The 26,442-nt window shown below is 45.4% G+C and overlaps 1 protein-coding gene across 1 annotated transcript in view; it reads right to left on the reverse strand.

The window, feature by feature from the left end:
• KLHL7 (kelch like family member 7) overlaps positions 1-26,442 on the reverse strand; it is a 247,515-nt gene that overhangs the window by 17,765 nt on the left and 203,308 nt on the right. Inside the window, exon 10 of the mRNA XM_069211533.1 lies at positions 14,082-14,179. Coding sequence (XP_069067634.1) covers positions 14,082-14,179 — 98 coding nt within the window. The remainder of the gene's footprint in view (positions 1-14,081; positions 14,180-26,442) is intronic.

Genomic DNA, 26,442 nt, shown 5'->3' on the forward strand with positions numbered 1-26,442 from the left:
AAGGTATTATATAGCTTGAAAATTGTTAACCTGTTGTTATATGGTAGCGAGATTATAGAGTAAAAAGATATCCAGCAAATCTACATGTTTGAGGTAACACTATAGAAGATCTGGTTAAAGTCTCCGGGGGGGCTCAGCACACTTGCCACTGAGGTTGGAGCAGATTTGCCAAATACAATATTCAAGTACTATCAAAGAACAATTAATTACTGGTATGGTACCACCGGAGCAGTTGAGGACTCAAAGTATACAATACAAATGTATCTTCAGTTTCCAAATAAAGTTGGATAGCATGCACCATAAAAAAAATATTTGCGATGGTTGATCTTTTCGGTTTAGTAAAGCTTGTGAGCTTACAATCTTAACAAGCATTGGCAAAGCCAATGGGTCTCGCCAATACAAGAGCTATTGGCTTTGACAATGTATTTTGCCATGTTGAACATCAGTGTGGCTTCTGTTCAGCATGGCTAAACGTTAGTGGTGTGGAGTGTTGCAGACTGGAGTTAGGTAGATTATCATGGATTGGAGTGGGCCAGATTGTTTTGGTTTGGGGTGGGGCAGATTGTTTTGGATTGGAGTGGGGCAGATTATTTTGGATCGGTGTGGGGCAAATTGGAGTGAGGCAGATTGTTTTAGATTATACTGGGACATCTCCGAGCAGGTGAGATTGTTTTGAATTGTTGTGGGGCACATTGCTTTGGACTGTAGTGGGAAGGATTGTTTTGGATTGGAGTGGAGCACACTTTTGAATTAAAAAGTGGGGCTGATTGTTTTGGATTCAAGTGGGGCAGACTGTTTTGGACTGGAGCGGGGAAGACTGTTTTGGTTTGGAGTGGGGCATATTGTTATATATTGGAGTGAGGTAGATTGATTTGGATTGGGGTGTGGCAAATTGTTTTGGATTTGAGCGGGCAGATTGTTATTTACTGGAGTGGGGCAGATTGTTATTTAGTGGAGTGAGGCAGATTGATTTGAATTGGGGTGTGGCAGATTGTTTTGGATTGGAGCTGGGCAGATTGTTATTTATTTGATTAAGGGAGATTGATTTGGATTGGAGTGTGGCAGATTGTTTTGGATTGGAGTGGGGGCAGAGTGTTATTTACTGGAGTGGGGGCAGATTGTTATTTATTGCAGTGAGGCAGATTGTTTTGGAATGGAGCGGGATTGTTATTTATTTGAGTGGGGCAGATTGTTATTTATTGGAGTGAAGCAGACTGTTTTGGATTGGAGTGGGGCAGATTGCTTTGGAATGGAGTGTGCAGATTGTTATTTATTGGAGTGAGGCAGATTGTTTTGGATTGGGGTGCAGCAGATTGTTTTGGATTGGAGCGGGCAGATTGTTATTTACTGGAGTGGGGCAGATAGTTATTTATTGGAGAGAGGCAGATTGATTTGGATTGGGGTGTGGCAGATTGATTTGGATTGGAGTGGGCAGCTTGTTTTGGATTGGGGTGCGGTAGACTGATTTTGATTGAGTGCAGCAGATATGAGTGGGGCAGATTGTTTTGGTTTGTAGTAGAGCAGATTGCGTTGGTTAGCAGTATGGCAGATTGTTTTTGATTGGAGTGGTGCAGATTGGTTTGATGCAGACTGTTTTGGATTGTAGCAGGGCAGACTAGAGTGGGGTAGATTATCATGGTTTGGCGTGGGACAGATTGTTTTTTATTACAATGGAGCAGATAATTTTAGGCTGGAGTAGGGAAGATTGTTTTGGACTAAAATGGGACAGAATGTTTTGGACTGGAGTGGGACAGATTGAAATGGGGCAGATTGGAGCAGGGCAGAATGGAGTGGGGTTGGGTGAATCAGGTGAGGTGGTCTGGACTGGAGTAGAGTGGGGTGGACTGGATTGGAGAGGGGTGGACTGGATTGGAGTGGGGTGGATTGGATTGGAGACGGGCGAATTTGAGTGGGTAGACTGTTTTAGATTAGAGTGGTGCAGATTGACTTGATTGGAGTGGGGGAGATTGTTCTAAACTGGAGTGGGACTGATTGTTTTGGATTGCAGTAGGGCCGATTGTTTTAGACTGGCGTGGGGCTGGTTGGACTTGGGAAGTTGGTTTCTGATTGGCCTGGGGCAGATTGTTTTGGATTGGAGTGGGGCAGATTGCTGTGGACTGAAATAGGGCAGATTGTTCTGGATTGCTTTAATGGAGTGGGGCATATGGGTGTGGATTGGAGTGGGGCAGATGTTTTGGATTGCAGTATTGGAGTGGGGCATATTGGTTTGGATTGGGGTGTGGCAGATTGATTTGGATTGGAGTGGGCAGCTTGTTTTGGATTGGGGTGTGGTAGACTGATTTTGATTGAGTGCAGCAGATATGAGTGGGGCAGATTGTTTTGGTTTGTAGTGGAGCAGATTGCGTTGGTTAGCAGTATGGCAGATTGTTTTTGATTGGAGTGGTGCAGATTGGTTTGATGCAGACTGTTTTGGATTGTAGCAGGGCAGACTAGAGTGGGGTAGATTATCATGGTTTGGCATGGGACAGATTGTTTTTTATTACAATGGAGCAGATAATTTTAGGCTGGAGTAGGGAAGATTGTTTTCGACTAAAATGGGACAGAATGTTTTGGACTGGAGTAGGGCAGACTGTTTTGGACTGGAGTGGGACAGATTGAAATGGGGCAGATTGGAGCAGGGCAGATTGGAGTGGGGTTGGGTGAATCAGGTGAGGTGGACTGGACTGGAGAGGGGTGGACTGGATTGGAGTGGGGTGGATTAGATTAGAGACGGGCGAATTTGAGTGGGTAGACTGTTTTAGATTAGAGTGGTGCAGATTGACTTGATTGGAGTGGGGGAGATTGTTCTAAACTGGAGTGGGACTGATTGTTTTGGATTGCAGTAGGGCCGATTGTTTTAGACTGGCGTGGGGCAGGTTGGACTTGGGAAGTTTGTTTCTGATTGGCCTGGGGCAGATTGTTTTGGATTGGGGTGGGGCAGATTGCTGTGGACTGAAATAGGGCAGATTGTTCTGGATTGCTTTAATGGAGTGGGGCATATGTTTTGGATTGCAGTATTGGAGTGGGGCATATTGGTTTGGATTGAAGTGGGGAAGTTGGGAGTGGGGTGGGTTCTGAGGACTGGAGTGCGGTGGATTAGAATGGAGTGAGATAGATTAGACTGGAGTGCGAGGATTGGACTGGAGTGGGGCTGACTGGAGTGGGGCAGATTGTTTTGGACTGGAGTGCAGCAGATTATTTTGGATTGGAGGGGGGCAGGTTGCTTTGGTTTGGAGTGGGACAGATTGGTTTGAATTGGAGTGAGGGCAGAAGATTGTTTGGTATTGGAGTGGGGCAGATTGGGAGGATTGGAGTGTGGTGAATTGGAGTGGATTGGGGCTAGTGTTTTGGATTGGAGTGGGGCAGGTTGGATTGGAGTGTGGCAGATTGTTTTGGATTCAAATGGGGCAGATTGTTTCGGATTCGAGTGAAGCAGATTGTTTTGGATTGGAGTGGGGCAGATTGTTTTGGATTGGAGTGGGACAGATTGTTTTTTATTGGAGTGGGGCAGACTGTTTTGGATTGATGTGGGGCAGAATATTTTGGATTCGGTGTGGCAGATTGTTTTAGACTGAGTGGATTGGGGTGTTTTGGATTGGAGTGGGGTGGACTGGATTGGAGTGGGGTTGGACTGGGGTGTACTGCACATTTATGTGTTAAAGCATTATTAAGAAAATTACACATAAGAAAAAAACAATGCTGCTTTGCAATTTTTACAAGATAATAGTCATCTTTTGAGAATAGAGCCCATAAGCAAAAACGGAACATAACATGAGTACAAACTGAGAAAAGAAGACTTGGCAAAAAAACAAAAACAAAAACGGAAAAGTTAACTGTAGAAAATAAAAGCTTGCAATTTTGTTAATCCTGATGAGCAAGTTTTTGCCAGCCATGCGCCTTCTGCGTGTAGGGCATGAGAAATTAAAAATAACAAAATAGCACCTCAATCTTGCTGGGAGCAGCGGATGGGCACTGATTAAGTTGCATCAATGAGTACTTGGTCCCTGCACCACGGACAGGAATGGAAATAATGAAATGCCAGCTGTCACCAATTACAAGGCTGTAAAGAAGAGTTCCACACAATCCAGCAAATTATAAGCAACGGGTGGGCTCCAAGCCCTTTTCTAACTACAACAGTGTCTCGCAGGTGATACGCATGCACTAGCGCATGCTATCGCTGGCTCGATCCTAAAAAGGAAGAGAATGGGTAAGAGTTGGGTAAAATAGACTGCACCTAAAAAGATCTACAGGGATGTGGAAGTGGAACAAAACAGGCTCACCCACTGAATACAGATCATGATGGCAAACTGCAATCATATTTAAAATATAAATAAGAGATACGAATATGAGAAGGAGGATGACAAACAAAATACTGGGGAAAGTTCCAACATTGATTAAATGAAAGATGAATAAAACTAAGAAAATAGATTAGATTGATCTTTCCCTAGTCCGTCCCTTCTGTAACACTGTGCCTATTACATTATTGCACCTGAATGCGCTTTGCAAACATTTTTAAATGCAAGAAGAGAATTATAACTCTGAGTTTTTAGGCAGATATGGGTAGCTGATGTATGGCTTTCATGTATTATGAAATGTGAAATCTGAGATTATATTATAAATTGGGGACATTTGTAAATATTGTAATGAAAACATAAGAGGAGGAGATATTTAAATATAGTTAATTGATTAATGTTATTAGTAAAAGTTCAAAAACAGGAGTGAAGGTGTTTTACTCTACTACTACTATTATATTAATGCACTCTACTGAACTTGGCACAAGAAATAGGGATATATATATAGAGAAATTATCTGGTAGTATGGATTTGATAGATGAAGTTGTTATTAGATTAAATGATTGGGTTTAAGTTTGTTTCTACTAAGAACAGAGGAACAAATGACTTATTTTACTGAAATCTGTGTCAGATAAAGGAAGGTATTCATCGATACAAGTTTCTAGTTATTAGGTTTCCCCTGCACAACGCTTGTGAAATCTATTGTATTTAATATAAATCTTAAAAGGGGCTTAGATCCCGCCCCCTTGCTTTCCTTGCTTTTCATTAGTTCCTGTGCTTGCCACTTACTTTTGCTCCACTTCTATTGGCTGTAGCACTATTGTCTGCATTTACCAGAGCTTGTTCCTCACGTGTTTACTCTTATCAGTATCCGGAGGGCTAAGTTCTGTTCATCTGCTTTGGTTTCTCCTGTTGCTTGTCTTTGATGGGTGGAACTTTTTTGATTTGCTTGTGTTTTATTAGTTTCCCCTGGCTGAACGGATTTAAAACGTGCCTAATGATACCATTTGGCTGCCATTGCCTGTTGACGACTGCACTCGTTTAAAGTGTGCTTTCACATAGTAGTTTGTTTGCTTTGATTCTTCTGTTTGAGCACGTTCCTATTCATTAATGTTTATCTGCTTTCCACTGAAATGCACTCCTGCCCTCCTCCCACTCCCTTTTGATGCGGAGGTGGCTGCTTGGTATGATACGGATCAGTCTAAAACTAACTCTCAGACCATGCCCTATACAGCACTTCCAAAGCTTACTTAATGTGATTCAGCCCACTGCGCTCTCTGTAACGCATGCCTGAATTAATTTGGAAATTATAACATTTTGATTTTATCATCGAAACATCACTGAGCAGCAAAGACAACTACATTATAAATGCTTCTAAAACCATGCAGTACGAGAGCGCTGACGGCAGATATCAGAGAAGCATTTTTGTTTATGCTCAGTAGTCCGACAGTTGCAATGCATTTCATTTCACACCTTGTGAATCCGATGGAAAAACCGACTAGGGCACTTAACATTTGGCTATGTCCGATGTCATCAGCATGTAAGGCCGAGCTTCCGCTTGCCCCTTCTGCTAGGCAATGTAGGGCATTGCCCCAGGCACCAACGTAAACGCAGCATTTATTCTGAGGAAAAAATATAACCCTAACTATTGTGTGTCGATTGTAAATAGAAATGAATACGTACATTCCATGTGACTCCGTATTTCGATTGTTAATATTTTCCACTTCACAGTATTTCATAAAAACCGTTTGTCAAAACAGTTTTGAGACATTTTTGTACTTATTCCCTTTTCATTGTCTTTAAAGGAAATGCTTTTAATTCGTATGTGAAACAAAAAGCTTCTTCCCACAGTTTCTGCACACTCATAAATGACTTCGGTCACCCTCCGCCGTTCCCTACTTTCACTAAAAGATATGGTACTTTTGACACATTATACCATTTCACTATGCACCACAAAAGACCCCTAAAAACAACAGAAAATTATTTATTTGCTCATAACTAACACGTTTTTCCGTGACTGGCTTGTAGATATTTTCCCGACTGTATAATATTTCCACGTTTCTGAGACAGTGATGATTTTACTGAGACGGAGCAAGGTGCCCTCTAGTGGTTTCGATACAACAAAACAGGCATAAACTCAAGCAGAGGCAGTCAAATATAATAATCCGGAAGCCCATGGCGTCTTCGCAAAAAATTGACTATTTCCCGCGAAGTAATATTCTATTGTAATAGATAGTTGGATGGTTGGACTGACGGACTGCTTGTTTTTGATTTATGAACTAAAGACATAGATTTTATGGTGTGTCTGTATTTTAGTAATTATGAAACATATTTTATGACATTGCATCTCTAATCATAAATATTATTGGCCGAATTTATCATTATTTCATGCAAAGCAGCAAGACACCTTGCTGAGCTGCATTGAAGGGAGAGGGCAGGAATGAGCCTTATCGATCAAGATACGGTGCATTCCTGCTCTCTGCCTGCACTGGCGCACAAACTGCTAACAAGCCACCACAGGCACCCTTGCACAATGGCCCTCAGTATAAGGCTACCTTAGTGAAATGCAATTTAAACAAATCATCATATCATCACCACATTATAGTGCTGCAGATGACATCCAGGCAGGCTACCCCCAGCAGCAGAATCTGAGCAGGATGGGCAAGGCTAAATAAAGACAAAATTCTTTCTGTCAACACCACTTACTGCTGCCACCTTAATCAAAGATGCACACGGTTAAATTACATTTACGTGTGCATGCAAAGACAAACACACACACATCTAGCTTCTAGCTTGTTGCATTGTTATAGTTGATGCAGAGATTTGTTTCCGTTTCTCCATGGCGGTGATATTTATGTATGTATTCATCAAACATGGTGTTTTGTTCCATACCAATTAGTGGCAGATCCCACTGAGACTTATTTAGAAAAATGTACCTGTCCCTAGGGCTTTACTTTGGTTTGGCTCATAACTGGTGTAGAGAAATATACTGGATTAAACTGTAAACCGCAGCATAAGAAGACTTCAATTGAATGATGCTTTTGTTATCCATCTTGCTTCATCTTGGGTGCACTTTTTAACTCACATAAGATGGCTAGCACTCCTTTGGAACGCATGATGAATATGCACTCTCCTCATGCGTTCCCATAATCTTCCCCTGCATGCTTGTTGGCTGCATTTCTTTTGCCTTTCTGACACTTTTTATTTAATTTCCTCGTATCAGCATGCATTTCAAGTGTGCTTGTCACCTGCATGTTTTTTTGTCCTCTGCCCTTTACCTAATTTCCCTGCTTTATACTATCACCAGTTACTGCACAAAACATTGTCTTTCTCAAAAAACAAGTCATAACACTTTTACAAAGTTTTTACAACTGCTCAACAAGCTACAACTTAAAACCAAAAGCAGCTTATTATTAATCACACAGGTGTAACCTAATGCATTTCCCAATTCTTGTTCTTTGTACATCCTAAGGCACTTTATTCCATTTCGCACAAGAATTTTAGTTGCAGATGGACGAACATTTGCTGTATATTATCAATATGCTGTATACTGTACAGAATTGATTTAAGATGAATAGGGAATTATGCTTTTTAGAGTGACTTATTTTAAAACGGATGAAAGTATTCTTTTGTTTTGAAAGTTTTAATGTTGTTTACCTTACTGACAATATATCAAACATAAATAGACTATTAGTGAAGTTTTGTTCACTGGTCTTTCTTTAAAGGGCTTGCCTGTCACACGCAAGGTCCAGTAAAGAATTGCAATCACCTCAGCTAAAGGACAGTGCTGGTGCGCCCTTCAAATGCATTATTTTGAGGAGGTTATAATTCTGGTGACTACGAGCCTGTGAATGCCAGTCTGCATCAAAGGTTTTTACGTTTTAGAATTTGTTGACACTGAAAATGATCTCAAAGTGGAAAGGGGGCATTGGTGTGGAAGGGATTGTTTTTTGCCAGTCTTCAACTTTCAGAATGGTCTCAAAATCACAGTAGTCCTTGCCTGCAAGCAATAAGACCACATGCTTTAGGCTGCTATGCATACATCGCAATATCGCAAATTAAGCTGGAGGTTCCCACCTTCCTCCATGTTAGACCCGGTGTTCAAAGATGACAAATATGGTGCTAACTTATGGGTGCTCCAGTGTGGCGGCAGCTCCCCTGCTCCCTGGTGTGGAAAGGATCACTTTAAACAATGGTTTTGTCTGGAGAGCAGACTGAGTAGGACAGTTGAAGGAGAACCACTCGGAACTTGTTCTGAAGTTTGAGACATTAAACTCACAACTTGAGCCGTCACACTTTCTTTCAATTCCAATGACTTCATATCCATGCAACTAAGTGCTAAGAAGAGTACTCAAAGCACTGCTTGTAGGAAGGTAGCCTCTTTCTAGCCTTGTTACCCCCACTTTTGGCCTGTTTGTGAGTATATGTCAGGGTGTTTTTACTGTCTCACTGGGATCCTGCAAGCCAGGACCCAGTGCTCATAGTGAAAACCCTATGTTGTCAGTGTGTTTGACATGTGTCACTGGGATCCTGCCAGACAGGACCCCAGTGCTCATAATGTATGCCCTGTATGTGTTCCCTGTGTGGTGCCTAACTGTATCACTGAGGCTCTGCTAACCAGAACCTCAGTGTTTATGCTCTCTCTGCTTTCTAAAATTGCCACTGCAGGCTAGTGACTAATTTTACCAATTCTCATTGGCACACTAGAACACCCATATAATTCCCTTGTATATGGTGCCTAGGTACCCAGGGTATTGGGGTTTCAGGAGATCCCTATGGGCTGCAGCATTTCTTTTGCCACTCATAGGGAGCTCTGCCAATTCTTACACAGGACTGCGTCCATGTTATTTCACAGCACATAAGTAACTTATAAGTCACCTATATGTCTAACCCTCACTTGGTGAAGGTTAAGTGCCAAGTCACTTAGTGTGTGGGCACCCTGGCACTAGCCAAGGTGCCCCTACATTGTTCAGGGCAAATTTGTCGAACTTTGTGAGTGCGGGGACACCATTACACGCATGCACTACACATAGGTCACTACCTATGTGTAGCGTCACAATAGTAACTCCGAACATGGCCATGTAACATGTCTAAGATCATGGAATTGTCAATTCCATGGGGCCAATTCCATGATCCCCCGGGTCTCTAGCACAGAACCCGGGTACTGCCAAACTGCCTTTCCAGGGTTTCCACTGCAATTGCTGCTACTGCCAACCCCTCAGACAGGTTTCTGGCCTCCTGGGGTCTGGGCAGCCCAGCCCCAGGAAGGCAGAACAAAGGATTTCCTCCGTGAGAGGGTGTTACATCTGCTCCCCTTGGAAATAGGTGTGAAGGGCTGGGGAGGAGTAGCCTCCCCCAGCCTCTGGAAATGCTTCCATTTCTTCATAAGCCAGTCTACACCGGTTCAGGGATCCCCCAGTCCTGCTCTGGCGTGAAACTGGACAAAGGAAAGGGGAGTGATCACTCCCCTGACCTGCACCTCCCTGGGGAGGTGCCCAGAGCTCCTCCAGTGTGTCCCAGACCTCTGCCATCTTGGATTCAGAGGTGTTGGGGCACAATGGACTGCTGTGAGTGGCCAGTGCCAGCAGGTGACGTCAGAGACCTCTCCTGATAGGTGCTTACCTCTCTTGGTAGCCAAACCTCTTTTTCTGGCTATTTAGGGTCTCTCCTCCGGGCTGTTCCTCAGATAACAAATGCAAGAGCTCACCAGAGTTCCTCTGCATTTCCCTCTTCAACTTCTGCCAAGGATCGACCGCTGACTGCTCTAGGACGTCTGCAAAACAACAACAAAGTAGCAAGACGACTACCAGCAACTTTGTAGCGCCTCATCCTGCCAGCTTTCTCAACTGTTTCCTGGTGGTGCATCCTCTGAGGGCTGTCTGCCTTCACCCTGCACTGGAAGCCAAGAAGAAATCTCCCCTGGGTCGACAGAATCTTACCCCTGCTAACGCAGGCACCAAAAGACTGCAGCACCAGTCCACTGGGTCCCCTCCCATCCTGACGAGCGTGGTCCCTGGAACACAGGAGCTGGGTCCAAGTGTCTCCCACAGTCCAGTGGCCCTTCTGTCCAAATTTGGTGGAGGTAAGTCCTTGCCTCCCCACGCCAGACAGCAAACCTGTGTACTGCGTGATTTGCACCGGCTTCTGTGCACTTCTCCAAGGATTCCTTTGTGCACAGCCTAGCCTGGGTCCCCAGCACTCCGTCCTGCAGTGCTCAACCCGCTGAGTTGGACTCCAACGTCGTGGGACCCTCCTTTTGTGACTCTGAGTACACAGAACTACCAAGTGCCTGCTCTGGTACTTCTGCAGGTGCTGCCTGCTTCTGCAGGGGCTCTCTGAGTTGCTGAGCACCCCCTCTGTCTCCTCCTCCAGGGGGCGACATCCTGGTCCTTCCTGGTCCCCAGCAGCAGCCAAAAACCTCTACCGCGACCCTTGCAGCTAGCAAGGCTTGTTTGTGGTATTTCTGCGTGGAAACACTTCTGCAACATCCAGCACGCCGTGGGACATCTTCCATCCAAAGGAGAAGTTCCTAGCCCTTTTCGTTGTTGCAGAATCTTCAGCTTCTTCCACCTGGGGGCAGCCCTTTTACACCTTCATCTGGGGTTTACTGGGCTCCTGACCTATGTTTGCCTTTTGCATCCTATTGTGATTCTACATTGTTGGCACTACTTTTCTTATTGTTACTTACCTGTTTTGGGTTTGTGTACATATAAATTGTGTATATTACTTGCCTCCTAAGTGAGGGTATCCTCTGAGATACTTTTGGCATATTGTCACTAAAATAAAGTACCTTTATTTTTAGTAACTCTGAGTATTGTGTTTTCTTATGATATTGTGCTATATGATATAAGAGGTATAGTAGGAGGTTTGACGTCTCCTAGTTCAGCCTAAGCTGCTTTGCCATAGCTACCTTCTATCAGCCTAAGCTGCTAGAAACACCTCTAATCTACTAATAAAGGATAACTGGACCTGGCACAGGGTGTAAGTACCACAAGGTACCCACTATAAGCCAGGCCAGCCTTCTACACTGCTCTGTGACCAGAGCTGGCAGCCAGTCTCGCAGCCAGTCTCCCAGCCAGAAGGGGACACCACATCAAGTCAGTAATTTCTGCTGGAGCAGCTGAGGTTCTGCCTAATGTAAAGAAGCCTGTCTGCTTGCTGAAAGAAGAAAAAAATCTGAATGGCCCTGCAGGAGGAGAGATTGCCAGCATGTTCATAGTCAAAGGGGGAACCAGAGCAAGGAGATGGTTGGAGAGCAAAGCCATAATGAACTGTACTGTGCTGTGCAGGCAGAGTCCCTGTTACTGCCCATGGCCAGGTCAGTCACCCCTTTTGGTAGGCATAGGACAGGGTGCACTGTTTCATGAGTAAGAGCATATAAGCAGAAGCACATATGCCACCCCATGCTGGCATTTAAACTGCAATGCTGGCCCAAGTAACTGGCGGTCCGTTGGATAACATGCGCTGGCATCTGATCACTGCTCAGATGTCCAGCTCTGCAATAGCCTGGCTTAATCTTGTCATGTTGGGATTAGACACTGATTTTTAACCCTGAAAATGATGCCGATGTTTAAGATTAAAAGGAAGATGCCCACGTGGCACCCTTAGAGGGTACCCACCAAGTTACCAAGTCCTGTAATATTTTGGCGGGCTCTCCTAAGCAGCTGCAACCACAGACAAGAGTCTGACCACCTGCCAGTGGCGCTAGCACCTTGGCAGGACATAAGAGAAAGGGCCTAGGCAGGAAGGAGGTCACACCGCCTCCCTCCCAAGCTGGCTAGTGAGATTAGCATCAGGGGGGTGAGCCTCAAAGGCTTTCCCTGCCTTTGATGTGCCAAGAGCTGTCCCCCAGCAAAGGATAAAGACCTTGTTGCCAGCCCGGCCGGGCAGGTTGGAAATTAGCTATGCAGGAGGCATACCCCTCTCTCAAACTAGCTACACCTTTGAGGTGGGCTAGGAGGTCCGCACAGCCAAGGAAGGGTTTTTTCATCTTGGCAGACCCTAAGGGTAGTGGGTTCTGGGTAAAACAGTGATGTACTCCCACAGGAAGTTGTCACTGCAGGGGAGGACTAGCCGCATGGACAGTATCCTATTGGTCACTGTCCCTCACAATCTTAAACGTCCCCTAAACCAGGATTTAGGGGGCTCCCCTGCACCAGAACTTAGATCTTAACTGGACAAGAAGAAATAAGCACAAAGAGATGCCTGCACCAACAACAGGACCTGGACTCCTGCCCCAGCGCAAAGAGGAGGACCAGTACTGGAATCGAGTGCCCAACGTGTGCTAGAGGTTTAAAACTTGCTGGTCCCGACCAGAGGGCTCTGAGTGCCTGAGTCCAAAGAAACTCAGTGTCAGCATCTAATGAGTGGGAGTGAGGCCCGTACCAAGTTTCAAGGCTCTACTCCACACCTAATTACCTCCAGCTGCCAGAAAGCCCTTGGACCACCCTTGCAGCTACCAAGGCTTGTCTGTCGCCTGCACAGAACCCAACGGCCACACAACGTTCCCCCCCCCCCCATCCCCCCCCCCCCTCCTGGCACCACCCCAGCATAGAGTCCGACATCGCCAGCGACCCCTCTCCTGTGGGACTGCAACCTGAAAGACCTGACTTCAACTGGAGAAGCCTAGCAGAACAGCTTTGGCACAACCAGCCTGGTGATTGACAGCCAGGAGCTACCTCTGCCCCCGGAGCCATTGACGAAGTGGAGAAGACCCAAACATCGATTCCTGGTCCCCCAAAGACCTCTACATCGGAAGGGTAGAACGTGAGTCCACTGCCAAGTCCAGTTTTGCAACAGAGTGCAAAACGCACACACCACTGCAGACCGTTCAGCACCAAGGACAGCCAAGTCACATCTGCAACCAGACTCCCTGGGCAAGGTAACAGAAGTCTGACTGTTGAATCTTGGACTAGGTCCCTGCAGAACCTTAAGTTCCAGAGAGTTCGTTGGAACTCACCCTACAAGCTTCAGAGTGAACACTGCTATTTTCCCAGATGACTTCAAGGGAGGCCCTTTAACTCTGCAAAGTACTGTATTTTCTAAAGACTTTAAAAAAAAATCACAACTCTGGTTGTACAGAATCTACAAAGTTTGTTTTGGTGTCTAAATTAAGATTAAAATAAAATATATTTTTCAATACTGGTATCGGATTTCTGTTGAGGTGTGTTATTTACTTATCATCCATGTTGGTAATGTGAAATGCTTTACACATGTTCCTCTAAGTAGCCTCTCTACTCTTTGCCACACTACGAGGACTGAGCTAGGGTTTGCTGAGAATGAATCTGAGGTCCACTACTGGGTATTGTGTCAGTATTCCATGCCATATAATACCTTCACCTTGCTACAGTACTCGTGTCAGTCCATTTGGGCTGCCTCAGCTTACTCTAGGATGAAGCTGCCACTGCGCGGCTGGCAGTTGTACAATAATTCCGATCACTGTGGGACAATGGATCAATACAGGCTGCTGTGAGTAAGGCAGGGGCTGGCCACAGCTGACCTCACAGTGACTGTAACAGAGCACCACAAGCATCTCCCTATAACAGAATCAAGCTGCCAAGGAAGTGCTAGTCAAGTGTGAAGGACAAAAAAAAAAATTGAACTGCTACCAGCTACACCACCAGAGGGAAGAACTTGAATGCATTAGCCATTGAATTAAATTGTGCGGGCCCTTAAGGCGTAAAAAAGCCTACATTAAATATTTAGTTAATTTTCGTGGAAGAATGTACATGACTAAACTGAATAGCAGGATAATGGGAACAGCAATTGAGGAACAAAAAATATACAAACCTAGACTATTCTGTCCACCGACAGCAAATATTTTGTCTTTTACGAACACCAACCCATGGTTCTTTCTTGCATCGTTCATCATGCTCAGTTCAGTCCATCTGGGGAAAAAAAAAAAAGAGACCATGTTATATGTATTCATTTTAATTGGCTTCAGATTACAAAACTACTTCAGGTTCTAACCAAGCACTACTAGCTAGTAAAGACACTGGAAAAGTGTGCACATTTACTGTGATTATCATGCATTCAAGGGAAAGAAGGATAACGTGATAGATATAGGAAAACAGGCACAGATTCTCACTCCATGCATAAACATAAGCCCACCACCCATATGTAGGTACAAAAGGCACTCTGGAATGACATTCTATTTCATCAGTTTGTTTTTCTAGTCAGGAGAGGAGCAGGTGCCGAGGAGAGTAAGGGATAACAGACTTCTGCACTCAAATCCCCTCAGAAACAAACAAAGGTATATGCAGGGACTGAAATAGCTATTCAAGGGGCACAAACTGAATTTATGGTCAAGGAGCTACCTGCCATGACCAAAGAGCAAATGATCCAATGAAGGTGAAATTCTTGCTATGCAAAAGTGAAAAAAAACATAGTTCCCTCTGAAGTGTCTAAATTCAGCACTAAACACATAGTTCAAACCTCCTAAAAATATTTCTCATCCATACAGCTCAAAAATGCAGTCTGTATTCTAGTAATATTTACATATCACTTTCCATACCGCTTGCTAGGAGGCCTAAAACACTTTTTGGGTGGCCCAACTGCATTATGTATAGAGCTTCACAAATGTGCTAAGGTCAGAAAGCGATCCAGTTTGCATAAGGTCCTTAGATGCCCTTTAGAGTGCATGGTTGTAAGGATGTTGTTTGTATTTTGGACTTAGTGGGACATGGTAGGTGAGGTGTGTCACGTTTCCAACAGAATGGTGTAAGCAACAATGCACCCAATACTGCTGCACATAAGTATGGGGTGCAGAGGAGAGTTGGAGAATAGTTGCTGTCTTGCAAGCAGGTACTACTAACTTTACTGTGGACAGTAACAGCTGTAGGTCCTGAACTAGATTTGGGTATACTAGGGTATATGGAGTCCACTCTAGCATCAGCAATCTCCTTGGCTACAAAAGTTTCCCATGACCTTAGCAGTTACCCCTGTACTGTAGATCATTCCTTTTAAGGCTTTCATATCCTCTCCTCCACAGAGCAGATCCATTTGGGTCACGAGGTTAAGGGTATTACCTTCACCTGGGCTCTGTTTTTTCCCCACTCCTTTGTATTCAGCAGATATTTCTCTCACTAACCAGCATAGCCTCCACTATTACCCACAAAGCCTTTACCAGAATGTTACTTACCCTGCAACCATCTTGTCCGTAGTGTCTAGTGCTGCATATCTTCTTGCTCTGTATATTCCTATTTTTTACTGTCCATCTACTGTTCGGAGCATATGTTTGCAAGTTATGTTTTTTAGATGTTGTTTTTCAGACACCAGGTCTGTTGTGCTTTAACCCTTAGCCCATAATACACCAGGACTAGGACTTCAACACAGATTGTTGTTTGATCAGCAAGAGAGTAGCTGAAGTGGAGTGCAGTGTCAAGGATAAAGTGGCAGATGCTGTGCGCTGTGGAACATAATAGTGAAAATATCTGTGGGCGTTACTCATTAACGGAGAGGAGGGTGGATGCATTTTAATCCACCTCACTACAGGCACCAAACCGATGGCTATAGATAAGTTATATGTTTCATTTGTAGCACCTGTGGCTGCAGGTACAAGTGGTCTGCATAAAGCACTCCCCCCCCGCGGTGGCTACAACGTGGACAACACAGATGTTTGAAACAATGTTCTTAGCACTGTTTCACCAACTAAAGAATGCTGGCGGGCCTCAATGTCAAACCAGTAATGTTCAGTGAATGTGTGTTCTGTTGACCATGCAGTAGCCTTCATATTTTAGCTAAAGGAATGTTTTTTTAAGAAAGCCATAGTGCCTAAATTTTTGCATGTGAAATTCATCTTTGGCAGGACACATATTGTGTGCTTGGCGCTTAACATTGCAAGTCTAAATGTACTTAACCATCCCATCTAGCAAAGCCTGTCTTCAGAATGGGATTCCCCATGTAGGGTTTTGCAAAGGCAACTAAGTCATTCACTCCAATGATAATTATCAATAAAGGAATATATTAGAAAATTATTTAATACATTTTCTCATGTATATACAAAGCTAAAAACCACTATTAAAAAACATAGTCAACCGTGCAGGAAACTGCTGCAAGAAGGTTAATCATTGGAGTGATTGAGTGTTTGAAATAGTGTATTGAGTGGTGGATAGTCTTTAGTTTCCCCAGGGGAGTGCTTTAAATACCTAAAGGTGCAGATTTTCTAATCAAGGAGAAAGGGTGGGCCTCAGGCCTTCACTCTATAGGGCTTATGGAGCTATTATCTGGGACCAAAAACTGTACGATTACCCAGATTTATAAGGAACTATGGGGGTCATTCTGACCCTGGCGGCCGGTGGCCGCCAGGGCCACCGACCACGGGAGCACCGCCAACAGGCTGGCGGTGCTCCCACGAGCATTCTGACCGCAGCGGTTCAGCCGCGGTCAGAAGCGGAAAGTCGGCGGTCTCCTGCCGACTTTCCGCTGCTCGGGGGAATCCTCCATGGCTGCGGAGCGCGCTCCGCAGCCATGGGGATTCTGACACCCCCTACTGCCATCCTGTTGGGGGTGCCGCGGGGATCCTGGGGGCCCCTGCAGTGCCCATGCTCATGGCATGGGCACTGCAGGGGCCCCCGTAAGAGGGCCCCGCAAAGTATTTCAGTGTCTGCCATGCAGACACTGAAATACGCGACGGGTGCAAACTGCACCCGTCGCACCCCTGCAACTACGCCGGCTCAATTCTGAGCCGGCGTCCTCGTTGCAGGGGCATTTCCTCTGGGCCGGCGGGCGCTCTTTTGGAGAGCGCCCGCCGGCCCAGAGGAAATGTTAGAATGGCCGCCGCGGTCTTGTGACCGCGGTGCGGTCATTTGGCGGCGGAACCTTGGCGGACGGCCTCCGCCGTCCGCCAAGGTTAAAATCAGGCCCTAAATAAGTTAACCCCTGATGATTTATAACAGCAAGCTGTCAAGTGGGCAAATAGGCTGGGGCCAGAGCAGGAAGGGCATCTCTTTCTGGAATCTCTGGATTTCGCAAATTCAATGTTATTATCAGCTAATCTGCAAGCCATGCGTTTTGAAGCAGTATTTTGGCCTCTATTACACGCTGCACATAATTTGCTAAATTGGGTGGCTCAGTGGGCACTACCTGCCCACGATGCAATTCCGGTGAGGCTGATTTAGTCCATATGTTCAGCAATTGCCCTTCTTTAACCACCCCTTGGAGGGAGATCTCTAAGCTTATCGATATGTGTGTGGGTAAAAGGGTGGTGTTGACTAATAAGCTTATTTTCCTGGGGGTGCAAGTAGACAGAGTTCCTAGACAAGTTCAAAGATTTATCTTTGTAGCTCTGGCTATAGCTCGGCTTTGTATTGCTTCCTGCTGGCTGGATAAGACACCCTGACTTTTCAACAATGGCTTACGTACCTTCTGGCAGCTTTTAACCTGGAAATGACTTTGTATGCCAAAAGAGGGAAAAAGTTTAGGCGTACAGGTGAAAGCATACAGGAATCATTAAAAGACTGGTGAAATCAGCTACACCTTGAGCAAGGAACTGTGCCAGGAGGGGTGTGTGAGCCCGGAGAGTGTGCAGCACCGAATTATTCTTACACAAGACTTAGTTTGTCCCCTTTCACTGCACTTTCCACTCTCTATTTGTTGTTGAGAGGGGTGTGGTTTTACCACTTCACCAAAGTGTGTGCATGTGAACATAATTTGTCAATGAACAATGCTTGTCCATAGTATTCTAGAGTGTTTATGTTTCAATTTCTTATCTTTCCAGCTCATCACCATCAGGGGGTAACTTCTCTGCAATGTATTAGTCAGACATTATTTTTTGACTTTAGCTTTTTTACCTTCTTAGTGAGGACTAGTTTTTTTTTTTAGGTCCTAAAGAATCACCACAGATCCGTAGGGATTAATAGGGCGAGAAACGTGTTGACCGTTAATCCTGTAGTGTAGATTATATGTGTCAGACAGGTTTAGATTCCTCCGCTTTAAGAGTTACTAGTCGGGCAATCCTCAGGTTTTTTTTTTTTCCACTTCATAGAGGACAATCTGGACATTATACCATATATTTTCCTCCATTGTTTTAATCTTGACATAGGTTCCTAGTAGTTTGTTCTTAATAAAATAGTTAACTTCTGAATTTATAGTCAATTTTAATTGCAATCTTTCTGGTCGTCTTCATTCTACACACATTCCGGCAATCCTAATCGAAAGATCTCCGGCAAAGAGCCCCTCTGGGGCCCGTCAGGCACTGCAGCGCCGGCTTGATGTGGAGCATTGCCCAATGATTAAGCATGTCACCACTTGGTGAGTGAAGCCATTTGCTTTGGAATCTCTGTGATGTCTGATGACCTGTGGACAGCCCCCTAATCGGCTATGGGGTGTCATTCTTCTTTTAGAAACTGTGTACCTTGCATTGTTTTCTGTTGAAGCTCCAGTGAGGGTTTACAAAGGACTTTCAATTCCTCCCTATCCCTTTTGTTGGTTTTCTCTTCTCTCCCACGATTGTGAATGGCCAAATGCCAGGAATTTTGGCATTTAGCTGAGGAGAGTGTTCTGGATGTGGTACCCGCCAGTCATGTAGTTGATCTTTACTGGGACTGTATTATCTTGAATAAGGGTGGGAAGTGCTCTGAGTGCCAAATGAACAGCCATCAGTTCCAGGGAATTGATGCGACGTTCCTGCTGTTCTCGTGCACACGCTGGACAGTCATGTGGTGGAGATGTGCTCCCAACCCCATGAGTACAGAGTCTATTTGAATGGATACCCATAGTACAGGACCCAGTTGAATGGTGGCGCCAGGCCGGTCTTTGTACTTAATCATGGAGCTACCTTATGCCCTGCAGGCTGCTCCTCGAGGTCAGACCCCTTGGTCTGTGCCATCTGTGTACTGAACAGTCCTTCGCCGTTACAATAGGTTTCTTCAGCATAGAGCGCAGCAGGTATATCAGGTGTGTCTCAACGCTGCATCTTGTATTGTGCCCAGCAATGTTTTCTATGATGTCTTATCATTTTATTCTTGAACATTTTGGCAAGCTGAACAGGCAGGTTCCTTATGTTATGGAGAAAAGCAGAGGTTGCAAACCAATAGTGATCCAACTAAGGGCATTTGTCATACTTGGCTATAATTGAAAAGGTTTTTTCTCCAAACTTCCTGTGTCCCCCACTAGGCATGCATAATAGGACTTGAGTCCTGGAAAGGAACTTCTCGGATGCATTTTGAAACCTAAATAACAACGTGTAGGAAGTTGGCTCTGTATGTGCTATTTCAAAGTAAGGAATAGCATGCACAGAGTCCAAGGGTTCCCCTTAGAGGTAAAATAGTGGTAAAAATAGATAATACTAATGCTCTATTTTGTGGTAGTGTGGTCGAGCAGTAGGCTTATCCAAGGAGTAGTGTTAAGCATTTGTTGTACATACACATAGACAATAAATGAGGTACACACACTCAGAGACAAATCCAGCCAATAGGTTTTTATATAGAAAAATATCTTTTCTTAGTTTATTTTAAGAACCACAGGTTCAAATTCTACATGTAATATCTCATTCGAAAGGTATTGCAGGTAAGTACTTTAGGAACTTCAAATCATCAAAATTGCATGTATACTTTTCAAGTTATTGACAAATAGCTGGTTTAAAAGTGGACACTTAGTGCAATTTTCACAGTTCCTGGGGGAGGTAAGTTTTTGTTAGTTTTACCAGGTAAGTAGGACACTTACAGGGTTCAGTTCTTGGTCCAAGGTAGCCCACCGTTGGGGGTTCAGAGCAACCCCAAAGTCACCACACCAGCAGCTCAGGGCCGGTCAGGTGCAGAGTTCAAAGTGGTGCCCAAAACACATAGGCTAGAATGGAGAGAAGGGGGTGCCCCGGTTCCGGTCTGCTTGCAGGTAAGTACCCGCGTCTTCGGAGGGCAGACCAGGGGGGTTTTGTAGGGCACCGGGGGGGACACAAGTCCACACAGAAATTTCACCCTCAGCGGCGCGGGGGCGGCCGGGTGCAGTGTAGAAACAAGCGTCGGGTTCGCAATGTTAGTCTATGAGAGATCTCGGGATCTCTTCAGCGCTGCAGGCAGGCAAGGGGGGGGTTCCTCGGGGAAACCTCCACTTGGGCAAGGGAGAGGGACTCCTGGGGGTCACTTCTCCAGTGAAAGTCCGGTCCTTCAGGTCCTGGGGGCTGCGGGTGCAGGGTCTCTCCCAGGCGTCGGGACTTTAGGTTCAAAGAGTCGCGGTCAGGGGAAGCCTCGGGATTCCCTCTGCAGGCGGCGCTGTGGGGGCTCAGGGGGGACAGGTTTTTGTACTCACAGTCTTAGAGTAGTCCTGGGGTCCCTCCTGAGGTGTTGGATCGCCACCAGCCGAGTCGGGGTCGCCGGGTGCAGTGTTGCAAGTCTCACGCTTCTTGCGGGGAGCTTGCAGGGATCTTTAAAGTTGCTGTAAACAAAGTTGCAGCTTTTCTTGGAGCAGGTCCGCTGTCCTCGGGAGTTTCTTGTCTTTTCGAAGCAGGGGCAGTCCTCAGAGGATGTCGAGGTCGCTGGTCCCTTCGGAAGGCGTCGCTGGAGCAGGATCTTTGGAAGGCAGGAGACAGGCCGGTGAGTTTCTGGAGCCAAGGCAGTTGTCGTCTTCTGGTCTTCCGCTGCAGGGGTTTTCAGCTGGGCAGTCCTTCTTCTTGTAGTTGCAGGAATCTAATTTTCTAGGGTTCAGGGTAGCCCTTAAATACTAAATTTAAGGGCGTGTTTAGGTCTGGGGGGTTAGTAGCCAATGGCTACTAGCCCTGAGGGTGGGTACACCCTCTTTGTGCCTCCTCCCAAGGGGAGGGGGTCACAATCCTAACCCTATTGGGGGAATCCTCCATCTGCAAGATGGAGGATTTCTAAAAGTTAGAGTCACCTCAGCTCAGGACACCTTAGGGGCTGTCCTGACTGGCCAGTGACTCCTCCTTGTTATTCTCATTATTTTCTCCGGCCTTGCCGCCAAAAGTGGGGCCTGGCCGGAGGGGGCGGGCAACTCCACTAGCTGGAGTGTCCTGCTGGGCTGGCACAAAGGAGGTGAGCCTTTGAGGCTCACCGCCAGGTGTGACAATTCCTGCCTGGGAGAGGTGTTAGCATCTCCACCCAGTGCAGGCTTTGTTACTGGCCTCAGAGTGACAAAGGCACTCTCCCCATGGGGCCAGCAACATGTCTCGGTTTGTGGCAGGCTGCTAAAACTAGTCAGCCTACACAGATAGTCGGTTAAGTTTCAGGGGGCGCCTCTAAGGTGCCCTCTGGGGTGTATTTTACAATAAAATGTACACTGGCATCAGTGTGCATTTATTGTGCTGAGAAGTTTGATACCAAACTTCCCAGTTTTCAGTGTAGCCATTATGGTGCTGTGGAGTTCGTGTTTGACAGACTCCCAGACCATATACTCTTATGGCTACCCTGCACTTACAATGTCTAAGGTTTTGTTTAGACACTGTAGGGGTACCATGCTCATGCACTGGTACCCTCACCTATGGTATAGTGCACCCTGCCTTAGGGCTGTAAGGCCTGCTAGAGGGGTGTCTTACCTATACTGCATAGGCAGTGAGAGGCTGGCATGGCACCCTGAGGGGAGTGCCATGTCGACTTACTCGTTTTGTCCTCACTAGCACACACAAGCTGGTAAGCAGTGTGTCTGTGCTGAGTGAGAGGTCTCCAGGGTGGCATAAGACATGCTGCAGCCCTTAGAGACCTTCCTTGGCATCAGGGCCCTTGGTACTAGAAGTACCAGTTACAAGGGACTTATCTGGATGCCAGGGTCTGCCAATTGTGGATACAAAAGTACAGGTTAGGGAAAGAACACTGGTGCTGGGGCCTGGTTAGCAGGCCTCAGCACACTTTCAATTGTAAACATAGCATCAGCAAAGGCAAAAAGTCAGGGGGCAACCATGCCAAGGAGGCATTTCCTTACACAACGTTACTGATATGCTATTCAATTGATCTCATGATGATGGATCAGGATTCTCGATGACTGAAATAGAACAAATTGAAGAAGTTGTCAAAAGTCCTGAACCTTGAGGTGGAATGTCCAAACTCGATGACGGGGAAAAAAAGACAGTCTCTCAAGACTGAAGACTTCTACAAAGAAAACCAACATACGAACATCTGTATCCAAAACTAAATGGCAGGAGTATGCAGAGCATGTTTACTGAAGCAGCATGTGCTACAAAAAATGCTTTAACTGTGAGGTTTGCAGATTCCAGGGTGGCCCAAGGTTCACAAACTCAGAACAAGGGTTTACAAACAGACCTTGGCAAGGGTCTTGGACCCTTGCTGGAACTCTTGTTCTGGGATTCCAGATCCGGAAAAGCGTCTGCAAACCCATGAAAAAACACAGAAAAAGGGGTGTAGCCAACCACCCTGGGACAACGCCCAGTGAGGGTTGGTAGCCCGTGGTGGATTGGTTGCAGTGTCTTGACAATGGCAAGACCCCACAGCCCAACCTCACTGAGCATGGGTGAAGGCAGTTTGGAGCAGGGCTCTGCTGTCTGTATTGGCTTGAGTGCTGGGCCTGGCCTTTGACCAGACCCTGCAGCCAACCTCCACTATGCACAAAAAAAAAAGAAGAAAATGGTGCACAGCCTGGAAAATTCCAGGTCCTGCAACCAATCCCAGCTGCCCAATTCCTCAAGGCAGGTTGGGTGCAATGATTGACCAAAGGGGACTAGCCATAAACAAACTGTGCCTTGCTGAGTGTCAGGAGTGGATCCTGCTTGTGTACCTGTTCAATGGAACCTGTATGTGAGGAACTATGCTCGAGTTATGTGTGTTGTACGTAGACATTTCCTGGCCCTCTGCATGGGTGTTCATCTAAGTCTAAGAAGCCACTTAGACCCTCATTACGACTTTGGCGGTCTTTCTCAAAGACTGCTGAAGCTGCGGACGCCACTATACTGCCAGTGCTAGCGGTATATGTGTCTCCCTATTATGACTTTTCCGCTGGGTCAGTGGACGGAAACAGCAGAAAAGTCATATCAACATTGCAGCCGGCTCATAATAGAGCCAGCGGCAATGTTGATGTGCAGCGGGTGCAGCAGCACCCGTTGTGCATTTCAGTGCCCGAAATTCGGGCAGTGAAATGCGCAATGGGAATGTGCCTGGGGGCCCCTGCACTGCCCATGCCAAGTGCATGAGCAGTGCAGGGGACCCCAGGGGCACCCCAAGTCCCTCTTACCACCAGCCTTTTCATGGCAGTGTCTACCGCCATAGACAGGGTGGTGGTTGGGGATTATGACCGCCAGACGGAAGCCTGGCCGTATGTTGGAGGGGCCGGCGGTATGGCAGTGGCTTATGCGCCACGGTCATTATACGCTGGCGGTGCACTGCCAGCCTGTTGGCGGTGTTACCACCAGCTTACCTCCGGCAGCCAGGGTCTTTATGAGGCCCTTAGTGTTTAGTGAGGCTGAGTCTCTGGCGTTTAAGGGAAGAAGTTTGCAATCAGAGATAGCCTTAGGACATGAAGCAACAGAGCCACTGTAAAGATAACTTTGCCATATTCCTACTTTCTTGAGTGCTTCAACTATGGGTAGGCTCCACCTCACCTCACTCGTTTCGAAAGTGAACATAACCTTGGGAAGAAGCATCAAAAGTGTTTTATCTGCACAATGCATTTGGGCTAACCTTTGTAGTCACATGCACATTTCTCTCATGGGTATATACTTAGAAAATGACACAAAGCTGCCTTATCCCTAATGCAGTATTCTTGGACACCAGATGGTGGGTTGGTACGATGAAAAATATAGAAACAGGAAATGCAAGATTTGTCTGTAGAATTCAGTGCCCAGTTTCAATCACAGTTAAAACTAAATACCTGCTAATTGTCAAAAATGTGCAGCTCAGTCAAGGAGGCATGCACACATGCATGTTTAAATTTTTTTTTTTAAAAAACAACAGGAAGAAAGAGCTACTCATTCAATTGGAGCCTAGTCACAACCTGATGATGATAATGAAGTAGTTCTATAGAGCGCATCGTTATACTTACAAAGGGTGTACTAGTGCTGTAAAACTGATGCCACAACCAGATTAATGAAACAGGCATTTCTGTAAACCTTTATGAAAATTTAAATAATTGCACTCACTCCTTAGCTGAAGGGAGACGGAATGAATGGATGAAGGATAATCTTGAGATAGGTCTATAGTTCGGTAATTGGAGCAGGTCTGCTCAAGGTTTCTTTAGAAATGAAAGAAATTGAGAGTTCTTCCACCACTGAGGACAGACTGCTGATCAATTAAATAGACATATTGCACAAATCAGAAATGACTGGTGCCAGATCATCCACAGCCAACATATATTAGGAGGTGGGGCTTATAGCTCCACCAGAGAACCCAGTTTGGTTGTTAGCATTGAAGCTGTCACTGCCTTGACCTCTAATGGTTCCGAACCTGATAATATGTGGCATAACATGAGGGTCGACAGGTGCCTCTATCCCTGTACTCTCACAAGTTAAGTAATCCCTAAAGTTGTTTATCTTTTCGTAAAAGAACATTGCAAAACATTCACTGCGCTTTGTAGAAGCATCAAATCTCCACTTTAGAGAAGGAGGGAAGACATTAATCTTTTACTACTCTGAAAACATTTCGGTCTGAGTTTTCCACTCCTAGAATTTTGTTAGAATAGTATACGTTTTCCAGTCTAAAAGATTTTTTATAGGATTTCAGTTCAGAATTGTAAGCCACACTATCTTCCTCTGCATATGACGCTCACTAAATGTGTTCAAATTTCTTACAACACCTTTTTACATTCAACAGTTCCTAGAGCACTAAGGAGTAAAAGGGTGCTTCCTTTTACTGAATTTTACATTCACTAGAGTCTAGAGCCTTTAAAATCTATTCAACTTTAATCAGAAACTGGTTTATCTCTTCAGTATGCTGCCTACTTAGAATTGGGAGATCCCACAGATTGTAATTTGCCGTTTAATTAAAAAGGTATCCTATAGTGATCAGATCATAACAGATTGATGGTGTTCCAACTACCATGAAGTTGCTTGCAGTGAAAATGAGGTTGATTAAGTGACCTTTTTTCGTGTCTCGGTGAGGGAACACGTTGCTCAAGGTTCAATGCTTTCATATCATGGTACAAATCATTAGTATTGCAATTATTCGCTATATCACACCATATATAAAATCCCCATCACACAAAATCTGGAGAACTTTAACAGGTGTGAGGTAATAGCATCCGCTAAACTCACTCCAAAACTGGCACAACAGGTGGGAGGCAGATACAATGAGATTCTCGGATTCTAAAAAGAATGCAATCTGATTGGCACGCTTATTTAGACAATTAAGCAACACACACTTAACTTTTGGGTGTGGGGATTCTTTATGGCCCGCAAATTCCTGTTGAATTACATTAATTCCCTCCTTCAGGCCACTACTCTGGCTCTCAAAACACATTTTAGAACCCTGTTTTCATTTAAGTAATTTGTCTCAAGTGTACTTAATATGGTGCCACAAATGGGCAGCATGTCAGGCACTTCCGGGACGAAGATGGGCTGAGATGGGCTTGCCTTTGGCATGCTCGCTGTTTGCAGATGCACAGCTGAAGCTCCCTAAATATCACAGTGGTGGCAGCACATGAAACACTGGACTGTCGAAGGCCTCTTTCTTCCATTAAGTTCCAAAAAAGAGCCCAAAAACAAGACGTAGAGGGCAAATACCTTGAGAACAAATGAGAATTGAGGCCTCAAGACCATTTGTTTCTCGATGGATGGGAGTAAGGCTCAGAAGTTTGTATGTTATTAGGCTGAAAAAGAAACATGGTCAAAATTATTGGGAATAGGAAGGATGTCTAACAAAATAGGAGCTTCCAGTTAAAGGAGGTCACTGGAAGTGTGTGCATCAATCTGGCAGAATACGTCTGAGCCTGCGGGGTGCCTAACAGGAGAGATGCCTTTTGATGGCATTATTGATGGTAGAGAAGGATCCCCCGGCCAGTCTACTTTGAGGCGGATTTGGGTAAATGTCAGAAAAAGGACCTTACACTCCACCAAACAAGTGAGCTGCTTCATACTCTTTGGCAATGCCATACAGCATTTTGTAGCCAAATGATACTGTAGTGTGACCTGGTGTAAGCCTGCCTGGAAGTTCCTAGGATCTTTATGGCCTCAGAGGAGAGGAGAGGAGACAATGAGTAACTGCTAGCTCCTCATGCACCAGGCACTCAAGCTGAACAATGGTATGAGAGGAACCCTTGC

The sequence above is a fragment of the Pleurodeles waltl genome, chromosome 10 (assembly GCF_031143425.1).
Source record: "Pleurodeles waltl isolate 20211129_DDA chromosome 10, aPleWal1.hap1.20221129, whole genome shotgun sequence".
NCBI lineage: Eukaryota > Metazoa > Chordata > Amphibia > Caudata > Salamandridae > Pleurodeles > Pleurodeles waltl.